This window comes from Psammomys obesus, unplaced genomic scaffold, assembly GCF_907164565.1.
Source record: "Psammomys obesus unplaced genomic scaffold, mPsaObe1.curated_primary_1811, whole genome shotgun sequence".
Taxonomy (NCBI): Eukaryota; Metazoa; Chordata; class Mammalia; order Rodentia; family Muridae; genus Psammomys; species Psammomys obesus.
The window spans coordinates 9,905,939-9,932,130 of NW_026592890.1; the positions used below are offsets into that span (position 1 = coordinate 9,905,939).

Consider the following 26,192-nt stretch of genomic DNA (forward strand, 5'->3'; position numbering starts at 1 on the left):
AAGTGACAATGGCAGTTTACATAATCATCCCCTAGAACAGTCTCCCTAGAAGGATTGTAAAAACCAGTAATCAAGAAACAGTGTTGCTGGGTAAAGGTTGATAAAGAAAACTAATTATGTATTTACATATTAGAAACAAAAAGTTAATTTGTAAAAGTGTGTAAGCTTATAGGAAAACTAAGTTTTTAGGGATAGCTTAAAAATAATAAAGGCACAATGAAAAAAGTTTTTACATTCTTGAGAGAAGTGAAAAAAAAAAGTGAAGAGATTAGGCCATTATTTGTGGTTTTGAATTTCCAGTAATTCATCCCAATACACACTCTTTAACGAGTATCTAAAAAGTTAGTGAAATATATGCAGGAATGGAAAATGGCCACGAATAGTTAAGATACTCTTGAATATAGTTGTACCAATTAATATAACATGGTGTAGCAAGAATAGATTAATGAATAGAAAGCTCAAAAATACTGACCTGTTTGTACTCATGTGTAACTTAGCAATGGGGGATGCTCTGAGAAGTGTATGTTTTGGGTAATGTACTGTTTGACAATTTTGTTGTGTAGACCAGGCTGGCCTCTTAACTCACAGAGATCATTCTGTCTCTGCCTCCTTGAATGCTGGGACTAAAGACATGTGCCACCACTGCCCGGCTGATAGTTTCTAATTCTTAACCTTACTGGTAGAAACAGTTTCCATGTTCTATTTTCTCCTATTGTCTATTGAGATATGAAACACTTGAGATTATGTCCATTATATATGTATACATGTTGTATATATCATATATCTATAAAATGTGTCTGCTATACATACACAAAATATACAAATGTGTATGTATATATATTGTACTTATGTAGAAAACAATAGTGAAATAAGTGAAAATAAATTTTGCTGCAGAATACATTTTCAGTGATGATACAGGTCGCTTACCAGCAGATGTGGTAAATATAAAATATATGAGGATGATAAAAGTATGCTACATAATGTTTACAGCAAACTAGTTGTTTTTATGCAGTAAGTAGAGGTATGCTCTTCCTAGTAACTTTTAAAATTGTGTAAATATGAATACTTGAAGAAGCTTCTGTTGAGTACAAAAGTTTTGTTTATACAATTTACTCTGTCACTACCTTTTTCATAAAAATTTTAGACTCTTTGCCTAGACTTTTAGAATTATAAGTTAAAAGTAGGAATGGAAAAAAGAAAGGCAAATAAGATAAGGATGCATAATAAAATTGTTTAAGAAATGTCATTTAAAAAAGTGTTGTTTTTTTTTTTTTTTTTAATCTAACTCTTGAAAGTGAAAGTATATTAATGTGGAATGAATGTGCCAGTGTAAGGCTTCAGTATGGACACTCTTAAGTGGTTTTTTTTTTTTTGGGGGGGGGGGGTGTGGAGAGATTACTTAGTAGTTAAGGGTACTGGCTGCTCTTCTAAAGGACCTGAGTTCAATTCCTGCACCCACACTGCAGCCCACAGCTGTCTGTAACTCCAGTTCAAAGGGATCTTGCACCTACACACAGACATACATGCAGGCAAAACATCAATGCATATAAATTAATAAATCTTTTAAAAAGTTAAAAAAAAGTATGTCTGTATACTTGGCACAGAAGTAGAATCCTCGTTTTAGCATTAATGTAGCAACAGTGTGAAACTGTCACTTACACAGTTGTCTCTGGAGACAGGATTTTTCTTGCCATGAATATAAAGCAGTACTCTTTCCTAAGTATTCTTTCCTACAATCTTTATTTTGTAGAAAGGATTCATGGTTTGCATGATATCCAGTGTTGTGTAAATTTCTTACTATACATTCTGCCTTAGATTATGTGTTGATGGACAACTCAATAAAATACCTTTACCTAGAGTGTTCTGTATAGTTCTCATTAATACATATGGAAATTCCATGTAAAACAATGATTTATATCCATGTGTCAAGCAATTGAGTTCTAGGTTTTGCTTCCTGGTTCATTTTCAAGTGAGATGGAGTATGTATGTATGCTTTCAAATAACTTTGATAAAACTTTCAGCAAGTGAATAATTTGTATTATCTTTCTCCACAGTTTAATTTTGTTGGGAGAATCCTTGGACCTAGAGGACTTACAGCTAAACAACTTGAAGCAGAAACAGGATGTAAAATAATGGTCCGAGGCAAAGGCTCAATGAGGGATAAAAAGAAGGTAAGTCCTTGATAGTGGGTATGTCTTCTGTGAGTGAGTCCCTTGCATTTTTGTATCTTAGTAACTGCCTCAGTCAGGGTTTTTATTGCTGTGAGGAAACACTATGACCAAAAAGCAGTTGGAAAGGAAAGGGTTTATTTGTCTTACACTTCCAAATTGCTGTTCACAAATGAAGGAAATCAAGTAGGGACTCAAATAGGGCAGGCAGTTGGAGGCACCTGGAGGCAGGAGCTGCTGCAGAGGCCATGGAGGAGTGCTGCTTACTGGCTTGCTCCCCATGGCTAGCTGAGCCTTCTTTTTTATAGAACCCAGGACCACCAGCCCAGGGATGGCACCACCCACAATAGGGAGCTGGATCTCATGGAGGCATTTCTTCAACTGAGATGCCTTTCTCTCTAGTTTGTGTCAGGTTGACACTCAGTTAGCCAATTCAGAAATCAGTTTCCATATCTCATAGATGTTGGACATGATGCCCACAGTGAGAAACTTCAGAGCCATTTTAAGACATTATCTTGATTTCCTTGTTTATAATTTTAATTCAAGAACTGAAATATCTGTAACTCCAGTGTGATAACCTCTTTTGACACTTATAACATAGAAACTGCCAGTAAGAATTTGGCTACTGTGTTTTATGTAAAAAATGTGCAGCTGAAACTTGGGGGGAAAAACAGTGGCATTTTGTTTTTGTGATGGAGCCCAGGATCTCAGGTTATGCTGGTCCAGTATGCTATTACAGAGGTAATCATCACCAGATCTTTTAAGTTTTAGATGGGGTCTCACATTCGCAGCAACATCTGCCTCCATACACCTTTAAAAATTTTTTTGAGATCATATCTTGATAAGTTGCCCTGTCTGGCTTCAGCCTTTTTATCCTCTTACTTTCTTGAATAGCTGAAGTTGCAGCAATAACACTGTGCTTAGTTCCTGAAATGCTTATTTTGATAGACCCTAAATAAGATTGGCCAGATGAGTTGGGACAGTTAGTTTTAGCAGCATTTTTTTCTTGACTGAAATCAGTTTCTATGCATTTTACTTTAGTTATGAATCTGCTTTCTATTTTTAACCCTTACCCCTATTACCACTTCTGCTCCTTTATTTTTATTATTAGTATTAGTATTGTGTGAGTGTGTGCTTGAGAGAGAGGGGAAAGGAGGGAAAAGACAGAAACGTGGGATTTCTTTGTCAGTTTAATTGATGTGGAACTATCTGCTTTACATATTGTTGTTAGGAAGATTTTATTTGCCTAGTTCCTTTTATCCAGAATATTATGAAGTAGATTGTTTCAACATTTCTGTGTGAAAAGGGTGATTTTTTTAAAATCATATGAGTTTTATTACTTTTAAGACTGTTATTCTTTTTTTATGTTTATATTTTTTTCACTTTTTTAATTTAATTTTTTTTTTATTAAAGACTGTTATTCTTAAGGGTGATTTCTTTTTTAAATACACTTTAAAAAAGAGCTATCATGATAAGTCTGGGGTCAATTTATGTTAGGACAGTTTGTGGCATTTATAGGAAAAAAAAACTACTCATGAAGGTATTGTTTTGATGACTGTGTCACCTGAGCCTCACAAGCCTACTGTAGCCCTTTTGTTCACCACAAAGAGGTGGATAGCTAGGAAGTTTGAAGAAAAGTGATGTATCTTCAATAGTGTATTTATTACGTAAATAAGATACAATTTTTCTTTGGAACATTTTTAGATGTTGTATTTAATTTTTTTAAAATAAAAATTTTAAACAAACATTTAGAATTAGGCATATGGTTATCTTCTGAAATTGTGGCTCCCATGAATGAGTGACTCTAGGGTTGTATTAGCTTTAAACAGTACTAATGAATTTGTCTAAGGACATTGAATGAAGTTTTGACAACTTAAGTACACACTAGTCTTCACCAAAAAAAATTAGTTTATATCCACTAGTTAAGAAATACTGTTTCTTAAAATACTGTTCTCTGCTTTTAAATTGTTGATTTGGGTTGGCTTCATTAAGTTAAACTCTGATCATACAATACTCAACAGATGAGACTTAGAAATTGGAGTTGTGATTTTAGACGCAAGCAGAGACTATTGTCTTCAGCAGAAAAGAATGATAAAAATGAACAGTATTCAGATTGCTTAGATTGGAATCTTTCGTTTTCGAGACAGGGTTTATCTGTGTAGCCTTGGCTCTCCTGGATTACCTTTGTAGACCAGGCTGGCCTCTTAACTCACAGAGATCATTCTGTCTCTGCCTTCTTGAGTGCTGGGACTAAAGACATGTGCCACCACTGCCCAGCTGATAGTTTCTAATTCTTGACCTTACTGGTAGAAACAGTTCCCATGTTCTATTTTCTCCTATTGTCTATTGAGATATGAAACACTTGAGATTATGTCCATTATATATGTATACATGTTGTATATATCATATATCTATAAAATGTGTCTGCTATACATACACAAAATATACAAATGTGTATGTATGTATATTGTACATATGTAGAAAACAATAGTAAATAAGTGAAAATACCTGAAAATAATTTTAGCTGCAGAATACATTTTCAGTGTTGCTAAAATGCTATAGCTAAACCTGCTAACCTGAATGGCTTCTGTGTGACTGATGTTTTCTTATGTGAATTTTGTGAGGAATGTTTATATAGATTTTTATAATCAAAATGTTTTCATAATCTTAATTTTGTGGCATGTAACTAACTCATCTTTTGTGCTGTGGTAATTCACATGTGCTCTTTTGTGTGCATTTGGTATACATATGTATATGTATGCATGTGGTCATATATGTGGGTACATGTGAGCGTCTGCATGCATGTAGAGGCCAAAGCTTGACATCCAGTTTCTTCTTTAACTGCTCTCTACCTTATGTTACTGAGTCAGGTTTCTCACTTGAACTCTGCACCTTGTATGTTCATGGTCTCTCATTTGTTCGTAGAAGCTAGTATAGTTACCTAAATAGCTCTAGGGATCCTCTGCGTCATTTCTTGTGCACTAGAATTATGGAGGGCTCCCATACGCACATGACTTCTACATGGGTTGTGGAGATGGAAATTGTTCCTTACCCTTGGAAAGCAAGTGCTTTATCCATTGAGCTATCTTTCCCAATCCTGATGTGCTTTTAAAAGTGTTGATAATAACGTGAAAAGGGAAGGTGTTTTCATTTGGTGCTTGTCTGTTTGGTAAAGAGAATAACAAATAGTAATTTTTTTAAATAAATAATAAATTAGTAAAGACTGATAAGTATGCTTTAATAATTAAAAAGAAAATTGTTTAGCTTCTTAATCCTTTTATCTATATTCTTTGTACTAAAGTACGAAGAAAGCTAGAAAAACAATTTTAATTTCCTTACTGCTTCATTTACTTTGAACAAAAATGTTATGGTATAAAAGGTGTTTGTTGACTGAATCCTTTACTGAACACAACATAAACTTTCTTGTATGGAATTTTCTTGCTATTTGGTTAATAGTTGTTATTGAGTAAGCATTAGAAAATATACCCTTGTAGTTCAAATAGTGAAAGAACAATATAGACACCCTTCTCCCTGGGTCCACCTGAAAAATTTGGCAAATGATGGCTTATAAGCTCTGCACTTTTAACTCTTCTTGGAAGATAGAAGCATGCAATTCTGAGATGGTGGTTTAGTGCCAGATACCAGCAGGGAAATCAGCGGATAGGCATCTCTCTGTAAAATCTTCCTTGAGCTCTATCCCTGAAGCATGTAATTGACAGTAGAGGGGAATATACAAGACAGGCTTTATAAATTATTCTAATAAACAAAAGTCCATTGCCTAGATTATCCAAAAATAAAACAAAAAAAGAATGTAAGTTCGTAAGTCAATTTTGTTTTTATTTTCTTGCTTTCTTATTCGTGGGCTTACCACTACTGGTTTTTGTTTGTTTTGAGTTTTGAAATTTTTAAGTAGCCATCAAGATGTGGTAGGTAAGATAGAATCTGCAGGCAACAACTGATGGAACCTAGGATGCTATTAGCAATGTCCTGTCTTTACCAGGCAGCATATGGTAGGGTCCCTCCTGTACTGTCTATTTCTGTAGTTGAGTATGTTTATGGTAACAACATTGTTAGAAAATATGTTGTAATGAAAATCAGCTACTTTGGTAATTTTGTCTGATTTAATTTGTGTAATTTGTATTAGCTCTGTTTCAGTATTTAATACACATTTGTTTCAAATAATCTGGGTTTTATCATTTGCATTTTGTAGGTGAGGAAATTTCTGTCAGGGAGGTTGAGTGATTTGCCAGAAATGGCATGCCAAGAAGGTGTAGTCAGATCTTGAAATAAAGCCCACACCATGTTGTTTGATGTACCACCTCTTACTGTAAGCCTTTTTCAACAGCAACAACCGCAGAAATGCTGCAGCATTTGAACCTAGGAAGCCAATTTAACATATTTTATTAAATTCTTTCATGCTTTCTTATTTTTTCATAGGTGAAAATGTGTAAATTTTGTTCGTTTTCTTAAGAATGAGAAGAAAACAAGTATTTTTTATACTGCTGGACCACTGAGTACCCTTGATGTTAGATGTTCAGGGACTTCTTACACTCTAAAATCCATAGGTCTCTAAGGAGCATTTACTGGTATCATATAATTTGCTTCAATTTGAGCACTGCTTGGAGATTATATCAGATAACAGAAGTTACAGGAGTGAGCTCCACTACAGAAGCCAAGCACAGCTCCACCTCTGATTTCAGTTGTTCAGTTGTAAGGCCCTTTTCTAATCCCCCCTTCTCAAGTTTGATTGATTTGCTAGAATAATATTGTATTTAGGCTTGCCAGTTTGTCACTGAAGGGTATTTAAAGTATACACATGAACAGCCACATGGAATGGATGCCCAGAGTGAGTGGACCTTCCAGGTTCTTGTAGTCGTTGAGCTGCATAGAAATTCTACTAATTTTGACCTTAAGAGTTTTTCTGAGGCTTCTCTGGGGAATGACAGCTGGTGACATCATTGGCCATTGTGGTGATAAAGTCATCCCTTGTTCCCTTTCCTCTTCTTTTCTGGAAACTAGAAAGTGTCAGCCTTTTTAATTAAAACAGTGTTGGTTTTCTAGGCAACCCACTCATGTGCTGTGACTGTCCTCTAACCCCGATTAGTATACAAAGAGACTAAATAAGAGCTGTGTTGCCAAGAAGTGAAGAACAGATACACTTATAATGAATCACAATATAATACAGATTATTACTTGTCTGAAATCTTCTAAAGGTGACTTTTAAAAAGATTTTTAAATATGTAGCAGACATAGAACTCACATCTAAACATTGAAATTTATCTATGTTTTGTATGCCTTTCACATATACCTTGAAGGTATTTGTGTGCAACTTTGTGCTGTTTACTTTCTTTGTGACTACCACCTGTCACATGTGGCCAGTTACAGAATTTTCTCTTTATGACATGTGAACATTCAGGAATATTTTAGGTATTTTGGAGTACTTGATAATGATTTCTAAGTAGGGAGCCTCAACTTACATAGTAATATCCTTGAAACTCAGAATCCTTCCTTACAGACTTAATCTTAAGTTTTCTAATAGAAAATTATGTCCTTGAAGGGAATCCAGATACTATAGAAAGTATGTTATGGAGAGAAAAATCATAGAACAGACTCTTTTTTTGTTTTGTTTTGTTTTGTTTTGTTTTGTTTTGACATAGCTAGGCACTTACTAATTTTTGTGAAATGATAGTTATTATAGTGGCAAAGCATGTCTATTTCCAAAGAGGAAGTCTTTGTAGAAATATCTTTTAGATTTCTGTTACCAGTTTACAGATCTATGGGTCTTTCCTCTCATAAACAGGAGGGAACAAAGGGTTGAAGCCTGTGAATTCCTGCCTCATACCTCATCCTGTTTAGTCAAATAAATCCTCCTGTGATTGAAATGTTTAAAGCGGATAAAGCTAGGACAGTCAAGCCTTTATATCACCAAATATGTAGTCAGTACTCATAGTCCATGTCCCATAAATGTTCTTTTAAAAATGCTTGTTGAAATTATATCCAGGGCCAGATGTGCTAGTACACGCCTTTAATACTGGCATTACATAGGCAGAGACAAGCAGATCTCTCAGTTCAAGATCAGCATGGTCTGTACAATAAACAAACAAACAAAATCTTCACAACTCATAAATTACATCCAGTTGAATGCCATCTGCATTGTAATGCTAGTGCCCCTTAAGCTGGTGGTTCTCAGCCTGTGGGTTGTGACTACTTTGGCAAAGCTCTGTTTCAAAAAAAAAACATTTACATTACTATTTTTTTTGAAGGGAAAAGATTTTTTTTAATTTTTATTAATTACACTTTATTCATTTTATATCCCCCCTGTGGTTCCCTTCCTCCTCCCCTCCCAATCCCTCCTTTTCTCTCCCCTCTCCATGCATGCTCCTCCCCAAGTCCACTGATAGGGGAGGTCTTCCTCTCCTTCCTTCTATCCTAGTCTATCAGATCTCATCAGGAGTGGCTGCATTGTCTTCCTTTGTGGCCTGGTAAGGCTGCTCCCCTCTCAGGGGGAGGTGATCAAAGAGCAGGCCAATCATTTCATGTCAAAGGCAGTCCCTCTTCCCATTACTATGGAACCCACTTGGACACTGCACTGTGCAGGGGTTCTAGGTTATCTCCATGCATGGTACTTAGTTGGAGTATGAGTCTCAGGAAAGACCCATGTGCTCAGTTTTTGGTTCTGTTGCTCTCCTTGTGGAGCTTACATTACTATTTTTAACAGTAGTAAAATTACAGTTACAAAGTAGCAGCAAAAATGTTTGGGGGGTAACTACTGTTTTAAAGGGCTATAGCATTAGGAAGTTTGAGAACCATTGGCTTAAGCAAGTCCTCCACTCAGCCCCATTTCTCCTCCTTGCTATTTTTAAAGCACTTTGTGTTTTTTTTTTTTTTTTTTTTTTTTTTTTTTCTCTTCAATTTTTTGAGACAGGGTTTCTCTGTATACCCTTGTCTGTCCCGGACTTATTTTGTAGATCAGGCTGGCCACGAACTCATAGAGATCAGCCTGCCTCTGCCTCCCTGAGCACTGGGACTAAAGGCGTGTACCACCATGCCCGGCTTAGTGGTTTTTTTTGTTTTGTTTATTTTTATTTTAATCATAGGTCATTCACTTGTATTCCAGCTGTAGCTCCCTCCCTAACTTACTGTTTTTTAAAATAATTTATTTGATTTATTGAGGTGCTGGGTTATGTACCCCAGATGTCTTAGATTGCAATTTTTTTTAAATATACTAATTTATAATTTTATTTAGGTGGTTTTTGCTTTTCTAATAAATGTTGATTATATTAATGTAATAGTTTTTTTATTTTAATTTTTATTAATTATAATTTATTCACTTTGTATCCCCACTATAGCTCCCTCCCTCCTCTCCTCCCAATCTCACCTTCCCTACCCCCTTCTCCACCCATGCTTCTCCTCCAGTCTACTGATAGGAGAGGTCTTCCTCCATTTTCTTTGATCATAGTCTATCAGGTCTCATCAGGACTGGCTGCATTGTCTTCCTCTGTGTCCTGGTAAGGCTGCCCCCCTCCCCCCGAGGGAGGTGATCAAAGAGCAGGCCAATCGGTTCATGTCAGAGACAGTCCCTGTTCCCATTACTATGGAACCCACTTAGACACTGTGCAGGGGTTCTAGGTTATCTCCATGAAAGGTCCTTGGTTGGAGTATCAGCCTCAGAAAAGACCCCGTGCCCAGATATTTTGGTTCTATTGCTCTCCTTGTGGAGCTCCTGTCCTCTCCAGGTCTTACTATATTGTACTTCTTTCATAAGATTCCCTGCACTGTGCTCAAAGGTTGGCCATAAGTCTCAGCATCTGCTTTGATACCCTGCAAGGCAGAGCCTTTCAGAAGCCCTCTGTGGCAGTCTCCTTTACTGTTCCCTGCAATTTTTTAAAGGCAAAGATGGAGTATATCAAGAAGTTGTTTTCATATAGATGTAAGTACATATTCTTAAGAGGGGTGAAAGAGGCAGGTAAGAGTGTAGTGGTACATTTCTTTAGAATGGGTGGCAGGTAGGGAGAAGGAGATAGGGAAATGGACCTTTGTGTGAGGGACTTAATTTGTTCTGACAATTCTATGGCTAGTTATATCTTCATGGTAACATTTTACATAGCTGTCACCTGTGTTTCTAGGATAGTTAGAAGAGTTCAGTCATTAAGATCTTTGCCTGTCTTCATTTCTGTTCTAAATATCAAGTCTTTTCTCTCTGATTTTAGCGATCACTGTTTATTTTCTCAATTTTGTTTTTTTACTTGTTGCAAAACAGGTTGTTTCTTACTAGCAAGATAGAGTTTTTGATGTTAAAAGTCTGAAGAAATGCTCAGTTCTGTATGTACTAGCTAATATAGTGAATTGTTTCTCAGAAATGCTCAAAAGGTGAAGAACAAGACTTGCTTTTCTTTCATTATTACTGTGAATTCATTTTAACAGTACAGTTATGATGTGTTTCAGCTCATTGTATTTTTTTTCCTCACTGATGTAAAATGGTGATTCATTTGTCCCATGCTACGATAAAACAATCTTTGTAACAGGAAAAACACTACTGCTGGTGATGTTGACAATGGAAGCAGTTTTAGGATATATCCCACTATACATATAAATTACTATCCCTTAAAGTACTCAGAATAGCGGTAGTTAGTAACATCGTTTAAGTTCAATGGAAAAATTCATTTGTTGTAGTTGGTTTGGCATTTTAGTAATTGGTTAAACTATTGTCTTGAAGTCAATACTTGAAAATACTGAAGACAATACTTTAAAACGTTCATGTGCTTTCAAAATCAAATTTGTCTGGTGGGGAAATTTTTAGAGGATTTTTGCTTTTATCCCACTTTACCTATTCTGTCTCTTACCATTTGGGTAGATTTCTTAACATTTTAATTTTTCCTTTATTCTTGTTTTGTAAAAACTTTTATTACATGTATTTGTGTGGGAAGTGGGATAGGCAGTAGTGCTGGGCTTTGTGTCCTGATGTTCATGTGGTAGTTCAAGGACATTTTGCTGGAGTTGTTTTTCTCTTGCCACCATGTGAGGCCTAGAGATTACACCCATGTTACCAAGCTTGGCAGTAGATACTTGTGCCCACTGAGCCACCTTACTAGCCCAGTCCTTTCTTCCTCTTCCTCCTCCATCCTTCTCCTTTCTCATCATCATCTTTTCTTTCTCCTCATCCTGTGTGGAGTTATGCAACAGTTGTACAGATGGTCAGGTGTATCTGCACACTTGTATTGTTTCTCACTAGTTCCACAAATGGTAACATACTCAATACTTTCTACACCTTGTTTTATCCCTCCCTCCCTCCCTCCCTTCCTCCCTCCCTCCCTCCTTTCTTTCTTTCTTTCTTTCTTTCTTTCTTTCTTTCTTTCTTTCTTTCTTTCTTTCTTTCTTTCTTTCTTTCACTGTTGTTTGGCATCATTTCATAGGAGCACATCTATATCGATAATGTTTCCTTTAATAACTGCATCATATTCACTGGTATAAAACCACCCAATTCTTGTCTTCTGCTTTTATACATACAAATAATGCTGTATTGAATGTTTTGTATGTTTTATCTTTACCTGTAGTTACCAGTTTATATTTGGAAAAAAAGGTGATATTTTGGTATGTATTTTTTATTAATTTTTCCATTGCATCACCAATAGAATTAAACTTCTGTGGGCTAGGTAGGAGACCGAATTTCTTTTATAGGCATTGGGGAGAAGCTAATTATATATAATTAATTATACCTTAGACTGGCTAAGTTTTAACTTTTTTCAGAGAATCTCATTACAGATGGTTATGAGCCATCATGTAGTTGCTGGAAATTGATGAACTCATGACCTCTGGAAGAGCAGGAATACATGCAAACAGAACACTGTATACATGATAAATAAATCTTTAAATAAAAAAAGAAAAATACTCTACCTTGTAAGGATTGGTTTTTATCTTTGTGCTTTATGATCTTGCCTTACCATCACACCACAACCCCCTTTTTCCTTTATTGATTACTTTTTTAAAAGAACATTTGGTATTTTTTGGACAATTTTATAGAATTTTACAAGTATACCTTGGTCATAATTGGCCCCAAATTAGCCCTTTCCACTCACTCTAGTTCTTTCACACATCTCTGTGTATCCTAATGTCACTCTTTTAAAAATGTATTTACGTTTATGCTATGTACATGGGCATTTTGCCTGCATGCATATCTGTGCACCCATGCAAGCCCGGTGTTTTTAAAAGGCAGAGGGAGTGTCAGATTGTCTAGAACTGGAATTTTGGACCATTATAAGTCGCCGGGTGAGGGCCAGGCATTGAGCTCATGCCTTCTGTAAAAACAGCAGTTGCTCTTAACTGAGCCATCTCTTCATCCCTTGTGTTTTTTGTTTTTGTGATTCAAATGAGTTATTGAATTAATGTTGTCCACATGTGCATGGAGTTGGTACCATCCACTGGAGTGTGGGCAACCTAACCAGTGACCGAATTTGTCATTTATTGATTTTTTTTTTTTTTTTTTCTGAGACACCTCTCTGTATGTCTGGCTGTCTTTGAATTCAACAAGATCTGCCTGCCTGTGCCTTTTGAGTGCTGGGAATAAAGGCATGTATGCCACTACACTGGGCCTACTGATAATTTTTGACAAGATTAATTTTAGTAGGAATTGTTAAAAGATCTTCTCATTTAAGTGTTACTTTTCTAAGTTGTGAATGCTTGAATAGTAGTATTCAGCCATGTAGAACTGTAACTTGTAGAATTGATGCTGTTACCTTATTTGGCTTAGAACCTGACTAGGCTAGTTAGTCTTGCCAGCTTTATGATAAAAATTGGTATTTCAGTTCATGATACTACAGATGATTGTTACGTAGTTGTTACTATCTCTCATAGTTAATACCACTCTCTAAGATTTCTACCTTAAAATATAAGATTCTACCAGTGGGCTGGTTGCTTGTTGATGGTTAGCAAAGATAGCAGTGTGACAGAAGCATCACAATGCTTGTACATTATTCTGTTGGAATTCAAGAAATCATGAGCTCTCTCTTAGGTTGAAGGTTTTATGTATGGATACTGGGTGATAAATTTCCAGACATTAGAAACAAGGTTGATGACTGTGATTGGGCAAGGGTGCTGGTCTGTTACAGTAAAAGGTTTTAGGTACAGTTCGAGAAGCTGTGTTGACATTAAAGACAAGGTTGAATGCTATGTTAAAAGAACTTATTTTCCAATTGGAAGCAGTTGTTTAATATGTTAGTTATTTAAAATGATAACTTGATAGCACTGGAAGAGATGGGCTGAAAGGGCATTATCATGAAGTCTGAGATAGCCCACTTAGAAATTCTATGCTTGTAATAAAGCAAGATTGATGTCTTTGAATTGTCAGTTCATCTTTTGTGGATAAAAGCTTTATTTTTAGTTGGCACATAATTGATACATTTATGGGGTACAGTATGGCATTTTAATGTATATACAGTTTACATCCATCCAATTAGCATCATGTTTTTATTGTGTTAAGAAAGTATGCATTCAGAATCATCTATCTTAGCAATCCTCTGCCCTTAATAATCATTTTGAATTAATAACACATCTCTGTGCTTTAGAGTCTTTTGCCATAGTCCACATTGCCAGTGTCTTAAAGCTGACAGCTGATAACTTGATTTACTTATATGCTTGCTAGTTTTGTCAGCTTGACATAGCTAGAGTTATCTGAGGTTCCTGAATCTCAGTTGAGGAAATGCCTCCATAAGATCCAGCTGATGGAGGAGGACTCAGTCCATTGTGGATGGTACCATACCTAGGGTAGAAGTCCTGGGCTCTGTAAAAAAGCATGCTGAGCAAGCCAGTAAGCAGCACTTCTCCATAGTCTCTACATTAGTTCCTGCAGCCAGGTTCCTGCCTCGTTGCTTTTGAATGACATGTTGATTGCTTTTTTTGATGAAATGTTACATGGAACTGTGAATGAAATAAACCCCTTTTCCCCCAAGTTGCATTTAGTCATGGTGTTTCATCATACTAATTGTAAATGTAACTAAGACACCTTAGTTCTATATTTTTGGTCAGGTGGGGACGTGATGTCCCATTGAGCTTTGAAAGTGTTTTTTTTTTTAATTCCTTTAAAAAAATTTTATTAATTAAATTTATTCACTTTGTATCCCAGATGTAGCCTCCTCCCTCATCTCCTCCTAATCCCACCCTCCCATGACCCTCCCCACCTTTGGGCAGAGTGCAGGGCATCTTATGAAAGAAGGGGGAGATAGGGAGACCGGGAGGGGACAGGAGCTCCACAAGGAGAGCAACAGAACCAAAAAAATCTGGGCCAAGGGGTCTTTTCTGAGACTGATACTCCAACCAAGGACCTTTCATGAAGATAACGTAGAACCCTTGCACAGATGTAGCCCATGGCAGCTCAGTGTCCAAATGGATTCCCTTGTAAGGGGAACAGGGAATGACTGTCATGAACTCAGTGGCTGGCTCTATGATCACTTCCCCCTTATGGGGGAGCAGCCTTACCAGTCCACAGAGAAAGACAATGCAGCCAGTCCTGATGAGACCTAATAGGCTAGGGTCAGATGGAAGGGGAGGAGGACCTCCTCTTTCAGTGAAAAGTGGTTGGTTTTTAAAGCAGAAATAACCTACTGCATTAGTTACACTTTTAAATCTATGTAGTCAGATAATTGACTTTGTGACTTTTGGGAGGAAGGCTGTGTTCTGGCCTGTGGTCCCAGACATACAGTCTTATCACAGCATCCATCTTGCAAAGTGCTTGTTGTGGCTTGCTCTTCACATTTCTGCCAACGTGGAAACACAGGTCAGGTGAAAGTAGAACCACGTATAAACCCTAAGCCCACCACCTCAGTAGTCTGCGCCAGCTATACCTTACCTCCTAAAGGCTCCATATCCTCCCCAAACAGTGTAACTGGGGTGGGAGGTTGTGGGTGGGTAGGGGGAAAGTGTTTAGACACATGAATCCATGGGAGATATTTCAGAATGAGACCTTCCTAACATTTGTTCTTCTGGAAAAGACTAAATTTTTTCTCTTTAAACCATCTATGGTTAAACAACGACAAAAACCCAAAGAAAAACACTAAGAAAAATCAAACTCACTGAAGACCATTATCTTTGTTAAGTGCAATGAAATTAGCTTTCAGAGAAATAGACTGTCAGCTTTATTTGAAACTTTGTTAACAGAATAAGCCAGTCAGAATACTGTCAAGTTTTTAAAATATGCTTGACTGTTTACAGACTACAGTAGAACTTGTGGCATGGTTTGGTATTTTAAGGCTGTCAACTAGCTCTTATGGAGCTGTTCCTTTGCTTTTGTTTTCAATAGTGTTTGAAAAATAGAAAGTAATTTAGAATATTGACTAGGTTATTTAGCTTCATTTCTGTTTACATGGTCGCTGTGGCTTCAGAGACTTGGAGGATTTCAAATAATTATTTTACTTCGATGTGCAGTCATTAAAATGGTGAGACAGTTTTTAAGTGGTAAAAAATATGAACCCTAATGAGAATTACTTTTGTTTATTAAAATGAAATAGTATTTTAAGTAACCTGTAAAACTTAAGTTAATTACTCTGTCATAGATCTAATCTCAGGATAACTTAATTGTTCATGTCTGATGAAATCAGACATGAGTTTCAGTAAAATGAGAGTCCATCTTATCACTAGATGACTCTTAATGAGCCTTTTAAAATTAAGGCTTGATTGGATTACAGTCAGTTAAGGAATATTTGAGTGCCTTGTAGTTTGGTTATATATGGCACATTTTATTTCTAGAAGGTTCTGTTCAGTGGTGACAGAACTTTTAGAAATCGCCATTTGTCTGTGTCATTGTGCTGTATGGCTTGATTTTCCTTTTCATAATCCTGTAATGAAGAACTTTAATTAGAAAACATCTTTAGAGGTGGGCGCAGCTGTGTGTTCGATGCTAGTCTGCTCCACAAAGTGAGTCCAAGACAGCCAATGCTTTACAGAGAAACCTTGTCTTGGAGAAAAGATCTTTAGCAAATTATTAAGCAGTTTCATGAATCTAGTAAGCCGCTCTAGTCTATCCTAGTAGTTGTGTTTTTATTTAGTTCTTTAGCTGTGAAATACTGCTGTTAAATTTTTTGTTGTTCTTCTATTTTAAAATCTTTGATTTTATAACACCCATAGTTGCATTAAAGTTAGCTTTCAGAACAGTAGACATCAAAATTCTCTTTATTTTAAAGATATTTAATTGATTAAGTAATTATTACGTGTTTTTAGTGCTGTGAATTAAACTTGTTATCTTTTGCATGCTAAGCATGTGTTAGAGTTAGGATGACATTGCCTCCTCTTTTCAACAGTTAAAATGGGGATTCTCAGATACTCTAATCATTTTAAATAAGGATTGCTGTCTTTGAAAATAATAGAACAATTTTCTGATAGTGCTATCTGCTCATTTAAGTTGTGAGGTCACTGAATACTGAGAAATCAATGAGTAATCAAAATTGTCTGAAGACATGCAACACGGCCAACCATCAATAAGATTTGAACAACATCATATTTAAAAGAAGTAACAAACAGGAAAAGCAGTTTTAGTTCATATATAAGTTCATGCTTAGTATTTGTGGGGGGATGATTGGATGGTTTTTGTTGTTGTGTTGTTTGTTTTTTTTTCCCCTTCAGACAGGGTTTCTCTGTGTAGCCTTGGCTGTCCTGGACTCACTTTGTAGAACAGGCTGGTGGAATTCATTTTTTTAAATCATAATTTTACCCCCATAGAGTTAATTGTTGTTTATATGCTGATATATTTGTATTTTTCATACTTATGATGTGATTTTTCTTTTTTTGCTTGAGAATATTGAATCTAGATCCATTAAAACATGGTAGGTGTGGCAGCACACACCTTTAATCTCAACACTGGGAAGGCAGAGGAAGGCAGATAGATCTCTTGAGTTGAAGACCAACCCAGTGTACACAACCAGCCAAGGTTTCAAATAATGATCCCCCTCAGCAGCAAATGAAAATACTTAGATGAGGAATCGTCTCAAAATTAAAGAATACTAAATTAATTAAGGTTATCATTTCTACTGCTCTGAAAGTACAACTTTATATTTTCCTTTAACTCTGATTTGAAATTAAAAAATATAGATTTAGGTGTAAGAGTAGTAGTTACAGTGGGTACTGGAGAGATGGCTTCAGTGCTAAGAGAATACACCCCTCTTACAAGGACTGAAGTTTGGTTTACAACACTCAAATCAGGTGGCTCACAACTGCCTTCAACTCCAGTTATTGGGTATCTAAAGCCATTTCTGGATTCTGTGAGCATATGCTCTCACGTACACATAGATAAACACATACACACATATTTAAAATGAAATACATTTTTTAAAGAGCAGCATGTTGAGTTTCTGTGCTCCTTTAATATAATTATTATAATAATTTTGTAGTTTTTTGGGGGGGGGACCAACATATAGCTGATCATCATTTTTTGCAGTAATTCTTTTTGCAGTTTTACCACTGTTAAAACATATTTGTAACTCAGAAATGAGTATTTGTGACACTTGTATTTAGTTATTGAAATGTGCATGATGACAGAAAGGAATCATTTAATTGTTTTCCCACCTGAGGTGAAACAAAATGAGACACTGCCATTTTGCTCACGCAGTAAGCACTGTTCTCTTCATGGTCTTTCTTTAGTTAGTCTCATGTGCTTCATACCTTTATGGTTTCTGTTGGTGATCTTCTCTTTCTGGTATTCCTCAGGTATGGTGCTGAGGTTCTTGTCTAGTGTTGTTTTTGAGAGCAACAGGGTACACTATACCTTACAGAGAAGGCATTTGCATAAGACAAGCTTAGTTTAGACAATTGTTGCCTGCTTGGTGTTAATGGAATCAAGTTTATATTTTTTAAAATGTTTCTTTAAGCAGAAACATACATAAAGTGTGGCTATTTATTGATTTGTCAATAAAACTGTTCTGACTAGTGATTCATGTATTTATTTGCCTAACCCCATCTTTTTTTTTTCTAAGAATAGGGATTTAGTATTCAGCTTTTCTAGTGGTTTTTGTATATTTAGTGAGAACTGAATTTACACCCCTCCCCCAAGTATATGTTACAGCTATAGAAGTATCTATTTAACTGACAGCTAATAACTTGATTTACTTATGTGCTGACTAGTTTTATGTCAGCTTGACATAAGCTAGAGTTATCTAAAAGGAGAGAACCTCTGATGCCTGCTCCTGTCCTTTGCTAGTTCCTGCCCTAGTCACTTTTGATAATAATAGATCTGAGGGGATAAAAGGGTAATCTTACATCTAAATGTGCCCAAAATAGCCGTAAGTATATCACTGCCATGATGTAATTACCAATATTAACTTTTCTCATAATTCCCAGAGCACTGGACTGTGATGTAGCGATTATATAGATACTCAAATAATTTAACCTGTGAAATTTAGAATGCTATATTCAGGGCACTTAACACTTAATTAATGGGAGTAACTAAGAGCAAAAGATTTTCAAGTTAGGCTTGTCTTAAATATGTGTTGTAATCTTTTCATTTATCTTAAAATTTCAGTAGGAAATTTAGTTGTTCAGAAATACTTCACAATAGATTAGATTTTGCCACACATTTTTAAAATACAAGATATATTTTGTAGACTACTATCAATGGAAAACAAGTCTGTGGTGAACAACTCATACTGTTCTATTTCTACACATACAGAAGTAACTGGTGGAAGAATTTTTAAGTAAAAAAAATTATATATATTAGCCATGGCATTAGGAATCATTTGGCAAGAAATAAACATTGGTAATTGTAATATGAGGTTGCTGGTAGTATTTGGAAATGGGTGCATTCTGTTGTAGTCAGAGCTGAAGTACATGTAAATCCCCAGAAAGATCTGTCACTCTCTCTGTTGTCCTTAGTTCTAAAACACCTTATGATAATTGCTGCCAGAAAAATTCCAAGAATCTTGATGTTTGTCCTTATTCTTCAGCTTCCCAAAATTCTTGAGTGCTGACTTTGTACAGGTAGAAACTAGTTTACTCACAAGGGTGTTGCCAGAGATTTCTCAGTTGTTGTTAAAATAGTGTAAGTCTATGCATATATATTGTTTTTTGGTTTTCTAAAATTTTAGAACTGCATTGATCAATAAGGTCTGTTTGTGCAACTGCAGCAAAATATATGAGAATGGCTAATGTATGATGAATAGAAGCTTACTACTCTTGAGGCTGTTTGCTGAGGGCTGCACTCCATGGGAGTCTCCACTGCTCTTATCTTCAAAAGAGAAATGTGGTTGAACGGATGGAAGGAACAAATAGATTCCCTTATTTCTCTCCTTTCAAGGACCTCCTGAAAGGTCTACTTTGCCATTGTTGTTTTGAGGATTAAATTTCTCATTCTTGAATTTGGGGTAGAGTCCAGACCATAACATGTACCACTAGCTTATACATGGCTGTAAAAATGAAAGCCAATGAAGAGAGGAAAAACTAAGCAATTGCATTATTCAGTTGAAGTCCTCATTGGTGGTACACACATGGTTCCTTTTGTACACGAGAACTAGAATCTATTTCCAGGAGAGTTCAGGGGTGGCGTTTTCGAGAAATCTGTATGGCAGATCTGGAAAATAAAAGTTGAGCAGTCTAATAACTTTTAAACTTGGTACTTTGAAATAATTTTAAAATTGAAAACTCCATAACCATCATTCACCTTATCACTAATGTGTACTACAGAAGGCTTTTAACTCTGGACCTGTTTTTTTATTTTTTGCGGGGGTTGGGGGAGGAGATAGATATAAGAGTAAGAAATTTTTGCTGTCATGAAGTATAACTTGAGACAGAATAAATGAGTATGTGAACAAGAGCATCTCAGAGAGTGTCCCTGTCAGGTGGAGTCTTTTTAAATAGGCCACCAAAGAAAGACTGGAAAAGGGACATTTAAGTTGTGGATGCACACCAAGGGTGGAAGTAGATGTTTATGGGAAGATCTAAGGATGAATGAATGTTTTCCTGGAGTTAGAGCAAGTACAGAAACACTTAGGTGAGCATAAAATGGAAGTGTCTGTGATAGAGGCTGATTAGTGAGGCTAGAGAGGAGAGGAGAGATAATGGTCATTTGTTTGTATTATGGGGTTACTGACAAAGTCTGATTATAGTTATTGCCTGTAGGTAACTTAGGGAATTTGACTATTACTGAAAGTAGAAGAGTAATGTCGAATAGAAATTTTAAAGAGTTCTTTGAAATAATGTAAGGGAATGGATCTGTTAGGCTGTTGTAGTTATTGAAGTGGGAGGATGGAGTCTTGTTTCAGAGTCATTTTATTTGAACACTGACTATTTCAGCTTTCACTGGATTTCCAAATCTAGTATTGGTCTTTAAATAGACAACATAATGTTTCTGTTGATTGTATTATTTACTTGTGTTTGCTTACAAAGTCCGTATTCTCCAAGAATATTTTTTTTATCTCAGAGAAATGTAGACATAATTTATATTCATTTTTTTCCAAAGTTTTTATGTGGGGGAAGGTGGGAGGACAGGATAGCTCACTGATAGTGCACTTTCTAGAATGCACCAGACTCTACGTTTGAAAGTGTGTGAGAGAGAGACACATAATTTTAGTCAATTTCTCATTTTCTAAAGTATAGGGGTGCCAAACAAACATGCCAGAAGAAAAATTTAACTTATAATTTCAGAGGGCTGGGAAGATAGCTCAGTAAAGTGCTGGAGAACCTCTGATCAATCCCTAGGACCCACCTTAAAAGGGGAGAGAATAACTAGGACATGGTGGCATGCATTTATTTATAGTCCTAATCCTGGGAAGGTGGAGGCAGGAGGATCCCTGGGACTCACAGGCTACTTACCGTGGAATGTTTGACAAGCTCCAGTTTAGTGAGAGACCCTGTCTCAAAAACACAAGGTATGACTGATCATCATGAAAGACACCCAGAGTTATTCTCTGGCATACACGTAAATAAGCATGCACGTACTTGCCCAGACATACATATATATTTTCACTTATGTGTAACAACTTATTATAACGATGTTACAAAAAAGAAAAAAACAAAGCCAATACCACTTTGAGTCAGATTAGAGGTTAAAAAACAGAATTGAAATTTGAATCCTAAAAGTAATTAATTACCATGTGATAAACAAAAGGGATATTTTGCAGATATTGTAGATGATCACAATAGTTTTTCAGGTCATTCATAAGTTTACATAAAAAAAAACTTCTAAACTGCATGGCTCTACACATGATTAAGTAGTGTGACTCATAAAGTCTACAGTGGTTTTCAGTCCAATGGCTTGGTCATTAATATTGTATAGTATTTTAATAATAATAATAATAAGTATTATTATTGGCTCTTTGTCTGTGAATGGTACATTTGTAGCATGATGTTTGTGTGTGTGTGTGTGTGTGTGTGAGAGAGAGAGAGAGAGAGAGAGAGAGATAGAGGACAAATTTGTGGGGTTTGTTATCTTGTTTCATCTTTATCTAGCTTCTGGGGACCAAACTCAAGTTGCCAGGCTTATGTAACAAACACCTTTACCTGCTGAACCATCTTGTGGACCCAAATTTTATTGTTTTGAATTTTTTAGCTTGTTAATTATTGCTATCATTTAATAGGAATACATTTTCTTTCTTTTCTTTCCCTCCCTCCCTCTTTCCCTCCCTTTTTCTTTTTGTCTGTTTCTTGGAACAGGTCTTTCTGTCTGTCTGTCTCTCCCTTTCTTGGAACAGGATCTCCCTATGTAGACCAGGCACCTTGGCCTTGAACTCATGGAGATCTACCTGCTTCTGCCACCTTAGGTTCTAGGATTACAGGCGTGTTCCACCACCACCCAGCCTAGGAATAAAATTTTAAAGACAGGTTTGTACTCTGTAACTTAGGCTAGCCTGGAACTTACCATGGTGGCCTCAAAGACTCTTCTCCTGCTTCAACTTAACCTGTTACATTTAAATTACAGACATGAGCTTAAAAAAAAAAAAAAAAAAGCACACTTGGCTTTAAAAATGTATATTAAAAACTAATTTTAATTAGTTTTATGGCAAGTCATGCATCATCCAACCCTAGTAACTTGGTGTTAAGGATAGAGTATATATGCTCTTCTATTTGGTAATTTTCCATGTGCCTTCCCCCACCCTCAAGTACACATTTAGGAAGTCACCAAAAGAGATAGCAGCTGCAGATGTATTCAGGCTGTTTATAACATTACCAAAATGAGTGGGGGAGCTTGAGGGAGAGATGCTTTGAGACAATAGTTGCTTAATGAATTTGCTTGCGTGTACAAGAGAAGAGAATGGGCCTGATTGCTCACAATTTGAAGCTAGAAAATGTATTTTTTGGATCAGTGTATTTGCATATCTAATTGCTATGTAATCAAAACTAAGTGAACTGTAGCTACTTCAAACTTCAAAAAGGAAAAGCAATCATCCTTATGGTGAGGAGGGGGGAACCCTAACTTACAAGCTAGCCTGAATATTAGCATTATAGCCCTCTTGTGCTTAATTATAGGTGTCTGGTGGAGCAGTAAATGTATGCTTTGGTAATAGAGAAGTGAATGTGGCACTGATGTAACAGTGGAGCTCTGTTGTAACAGAGCCTGGATCCATTGTGTATTTTGGTGATAAGGAATGGTACCAGAATGACTGTTAATTACCTGCTTTGTTTGATATGAAAATCAGTGGCTCCGTCAGTGGCCTCACTATTAAAACTAAAACTTGTATTAAGCAGCTAGAATATGCTTGGTTATCTGGTGGGAAGACTCACCCCCCAGCTGTTTGCTGACAGCTTTGTTTTTTATAAGCTCTTTGAGGTTAACACCTATTTACCATAATATGAGCCCTTTGGGTTATTGTAAATTTTCTTTTTCTTTGTATTATTAATTTGAGAGATATTATATCCTTAATATTCTTAAATGTCATTGAAAGTCTTACAGCCACTAATTTCCATGGCTTTCAGACTACTTAAAGCTCTTTTTTTTTTTCATTGAATTTATACATCTAACACAGACTTAAACCGTATTTTAGTTTCAATTAATGTCAAACTACTTCTTTAGTCCCTGAAGAAAAGAGCTTCAGCCTAAGACCAAAGTCTTTAAGATTCAAGGATTCAGGTTGAGCCAGGGTACTACTGAAATGCCTGCAGTGCCCCCCCGCCCCCCAAACAAAACAAAATACCATCATTAAATATTTCCTTATTTCACTGATTTCTGTTTCCTTTTTTTAAAAGTTTATTCTAAATCTAAGAATTTAGGACTACTAAACCATGTTTTTAAAAATACTAGTTTTCTTTCTTTTTTTTTTTTCTTGTTTTTAGGAAGAAAGATTTATTTTTATAAGCTATTAGTTAAAGAAGAGTTAACAGTTGTTTCAATTGCACCATGAAACCTTTAATCTTAGTGACACACACATTTAATCCCCAGCAGCGACAGAGGCAAGTGTCTCTTGAGTTCAAGGCCAGCCTGATATATCTAGAGAGCTCTAGAACAGTCAAAGCTACATAGAGATGCCTTGTCTCTAAAATAAAATAAAATAAAATAAAATAAAATAAAATAAAATAAAATAACACTGTGTTAGTCTGTTGTGTGATTTTTGCACTCCTTTGAGTCAGCATTATTTTGTGGAAGCAGCTGATGAGTGATCAGCAATAAAATCTGAGTGGGCTATAGTCTCTGGTGTTTGGCTTGAGGTCATCTCCAGCTACAGGAAGCTTCACCGAACAAATGAGGAAATATCAGGCTGATCCATAACAGGTAGAGAATACTGATAAACAGTGTCTGAAAACTAGAGATTAAATATTTATTAAAAAGTTGTGGAGGGAATACATAACGTGAGCATTACATGAGACGGCGTTATGTGGCCCACCATGACTTTGAACTCTTGATTTTTTTTCATCTCTACCTCACAAGCTCTGGAAATACAGGTGTGTGCCAGTATATCTTGCTGTAAGAAAAAAAAAATTAGGCTAAAACATTAGGCAATTTAGAGGAGGAGAATAGATTATTTGAAAAATTATCAAGAAATAACAACCTTAATATATCTGTGCTGATTAAGATCTGAACTGTTAAGAAAAGGTTTTATTTTTGTGTTCAATTGTCTGAATTTAATCATTAGAACTAAAAAATGTAGGAAAAATTTCTATCACTCATGTACAGATACCAAAGTGTTTAACAAGTTTTAGTAAGTTTAATTGAAATCTGTGAGTAAGCTACTGTGTTGTTTACCAAGTGATGTGTGTCTTGCAAAAGTAGTTTAGCATCTCTAACTCAATCAGTGCCACCTGTCATAGCAGTGGTGACAAATCTCAGAACTGTGATTGTGTCTGTAGTTGCATAAAGATGTGCTTGGCCATATTTTCATACCCTTCCACTCACCAGGAAACTCAAAGTAAAAGGAAATACCCTCAATTTGCTAAAGTTCATCTACAAAATAATCATAGTAGCATCAAGTAATAAAATACTGTGTTTTTCCCCCTGTGCTCACAAAGATACCAAAGATGTTTGATTTTTATCATTTCTGTTCTCCTTGGAACAAAAAGATAGCCAATACAAGACAAAGACAGAGCTGGAGAGAAGGCTCAGGAGTTAAAAGTGCTTGCTGCTCTTGCAGAGGAGCCGAGCTTGCTTGTTAACAACCATAATAAGTCAGCTCACAACTGCTTGTAGCTCTAGTTTCTGAGGGCCCGATGCCCTCTTCTTTAATATGTGGGTACTACATACAGACACATACACGCACATACACGCATAAATTAAATAATAACAAGAGAAATACCACATAGAGCAGAAATTAATTTAAAACTTTTCAGACTTGTTTCTTCATATCGAAAATTCAAGGATATGATAAGTAATTATGGACACAAGGTGTATTTACCAACTACAAATATCATGCCTTAAAAACATGTAAGGTAGAAAGTACCAGAAATAAAAGTAAGGCAAACACATTCATAGTGAAGCAAATCCGATGAGAACACCATACCGAACAATGAATGAAGTATGTGTTGGATGCTTGGCATGCTCACTGTATGTTTCCAGGCCAAGTCATATGGTTCTCAGAGAACCAACAGCCAAAAAGGAAGGGCTGAAGAGAACACTGCTCTTACAGAGGACTCAAGTATGGCTCCTATCACCTGTGTGGGGCAGCTCACAACCTCCTTAACTCCAGTTCCAGGCCCTGGACTCTACTGGCATTACACAAGCCTTTGATTCTAGTACTTCAGAGGCAGAGGTGTCAGTTCAGTGAGTTTGGTGCTAGCCTGGTCTACACAGGCTGTTTAAGGAATAAAAAAGCAAACAAAATAAACAGGAAGGACTGTTGGTAGCTGGGTGTGGCAGTATCCACCTGTAACCGCCTCAAAGATTCCATTTTGTTTAATGACAGTGGGTTTGGGCTAGGAATCAGCATGAGATAGACAGTTGACAGTGTCTCTCAGAGGCTTGTTTTTACTTCATAAAAAGGAACACTGAAGTAGATGAAAAGCTAGGAAAAGGAAAACAATCATCAAGAACAAGCTTTGATAGGTATGAAATTTATTGAACAAGGACACAAGGTTAATTCAAAGGATGTTCCTCTGAAAATCAGCAACATATGCAATAAGCTGAAGAGAAATAGGATGACTCTATTGTCCTTAATAGTAGTGTCATTTATATAGCTCCCCCTCCCAGACTTAGCTTTATCATTGTATTTTGTGATGCATAATAAAAGGAGTATATCAACTTTCACAGTTTATTTTTACGCAGTCTTTTTTATGTTATAGCAGTCTCTGCTCTCGTGAGTATTGATAATATAGCAACTTTAAAAAGATCTTATTTTTTTCCCAAGCTATTAGAAGTTTTGTTGTCAGGAACTATGAAAAATCTATTTTTTAACTGTACCTAAACTAAGAAGTTTGCTTGTTGCCAGTTTCACAGATGTTGTTAGAATTCAGTCTTTCCTGAATTGGAAGCCAGGCTTTAAGATAGATGGAGAAGCAGGAGCGGTGCCCTCATATTTATTTGCAGCCTGTCCCTGAGTCTGGTGTGCACCAGAGGTGCAGAGTCACCGGCTTCTGTGACTATATAGAGAAGCTTTGGACAAGGACCAGGACCTTCTAAGCAAATAG

General features: G+C 36.2%; 1 protein-coding gene across 1 annotated transcript in view; it reads left to right on the forward strand.

Moving 5' to 3' along the window:
* Positions 1–26,192, forward strand: part of Qki (QKI, KH domain containing RNA binding) — a 118,521-nt gene that overhangs the window by 40,724 nt on the left and 51,605 nt on the right. The window contains exon 3 of the mRNA XM_055615860.1: positions 2,055–2,171. Coding sequence (XP_055471835.1) covers positions 2,055–2,171 — 117 coding nt within the window. The remainder of the gene's footprint in view (positions 1–2,054; positions 2,172–26,192) is intronic.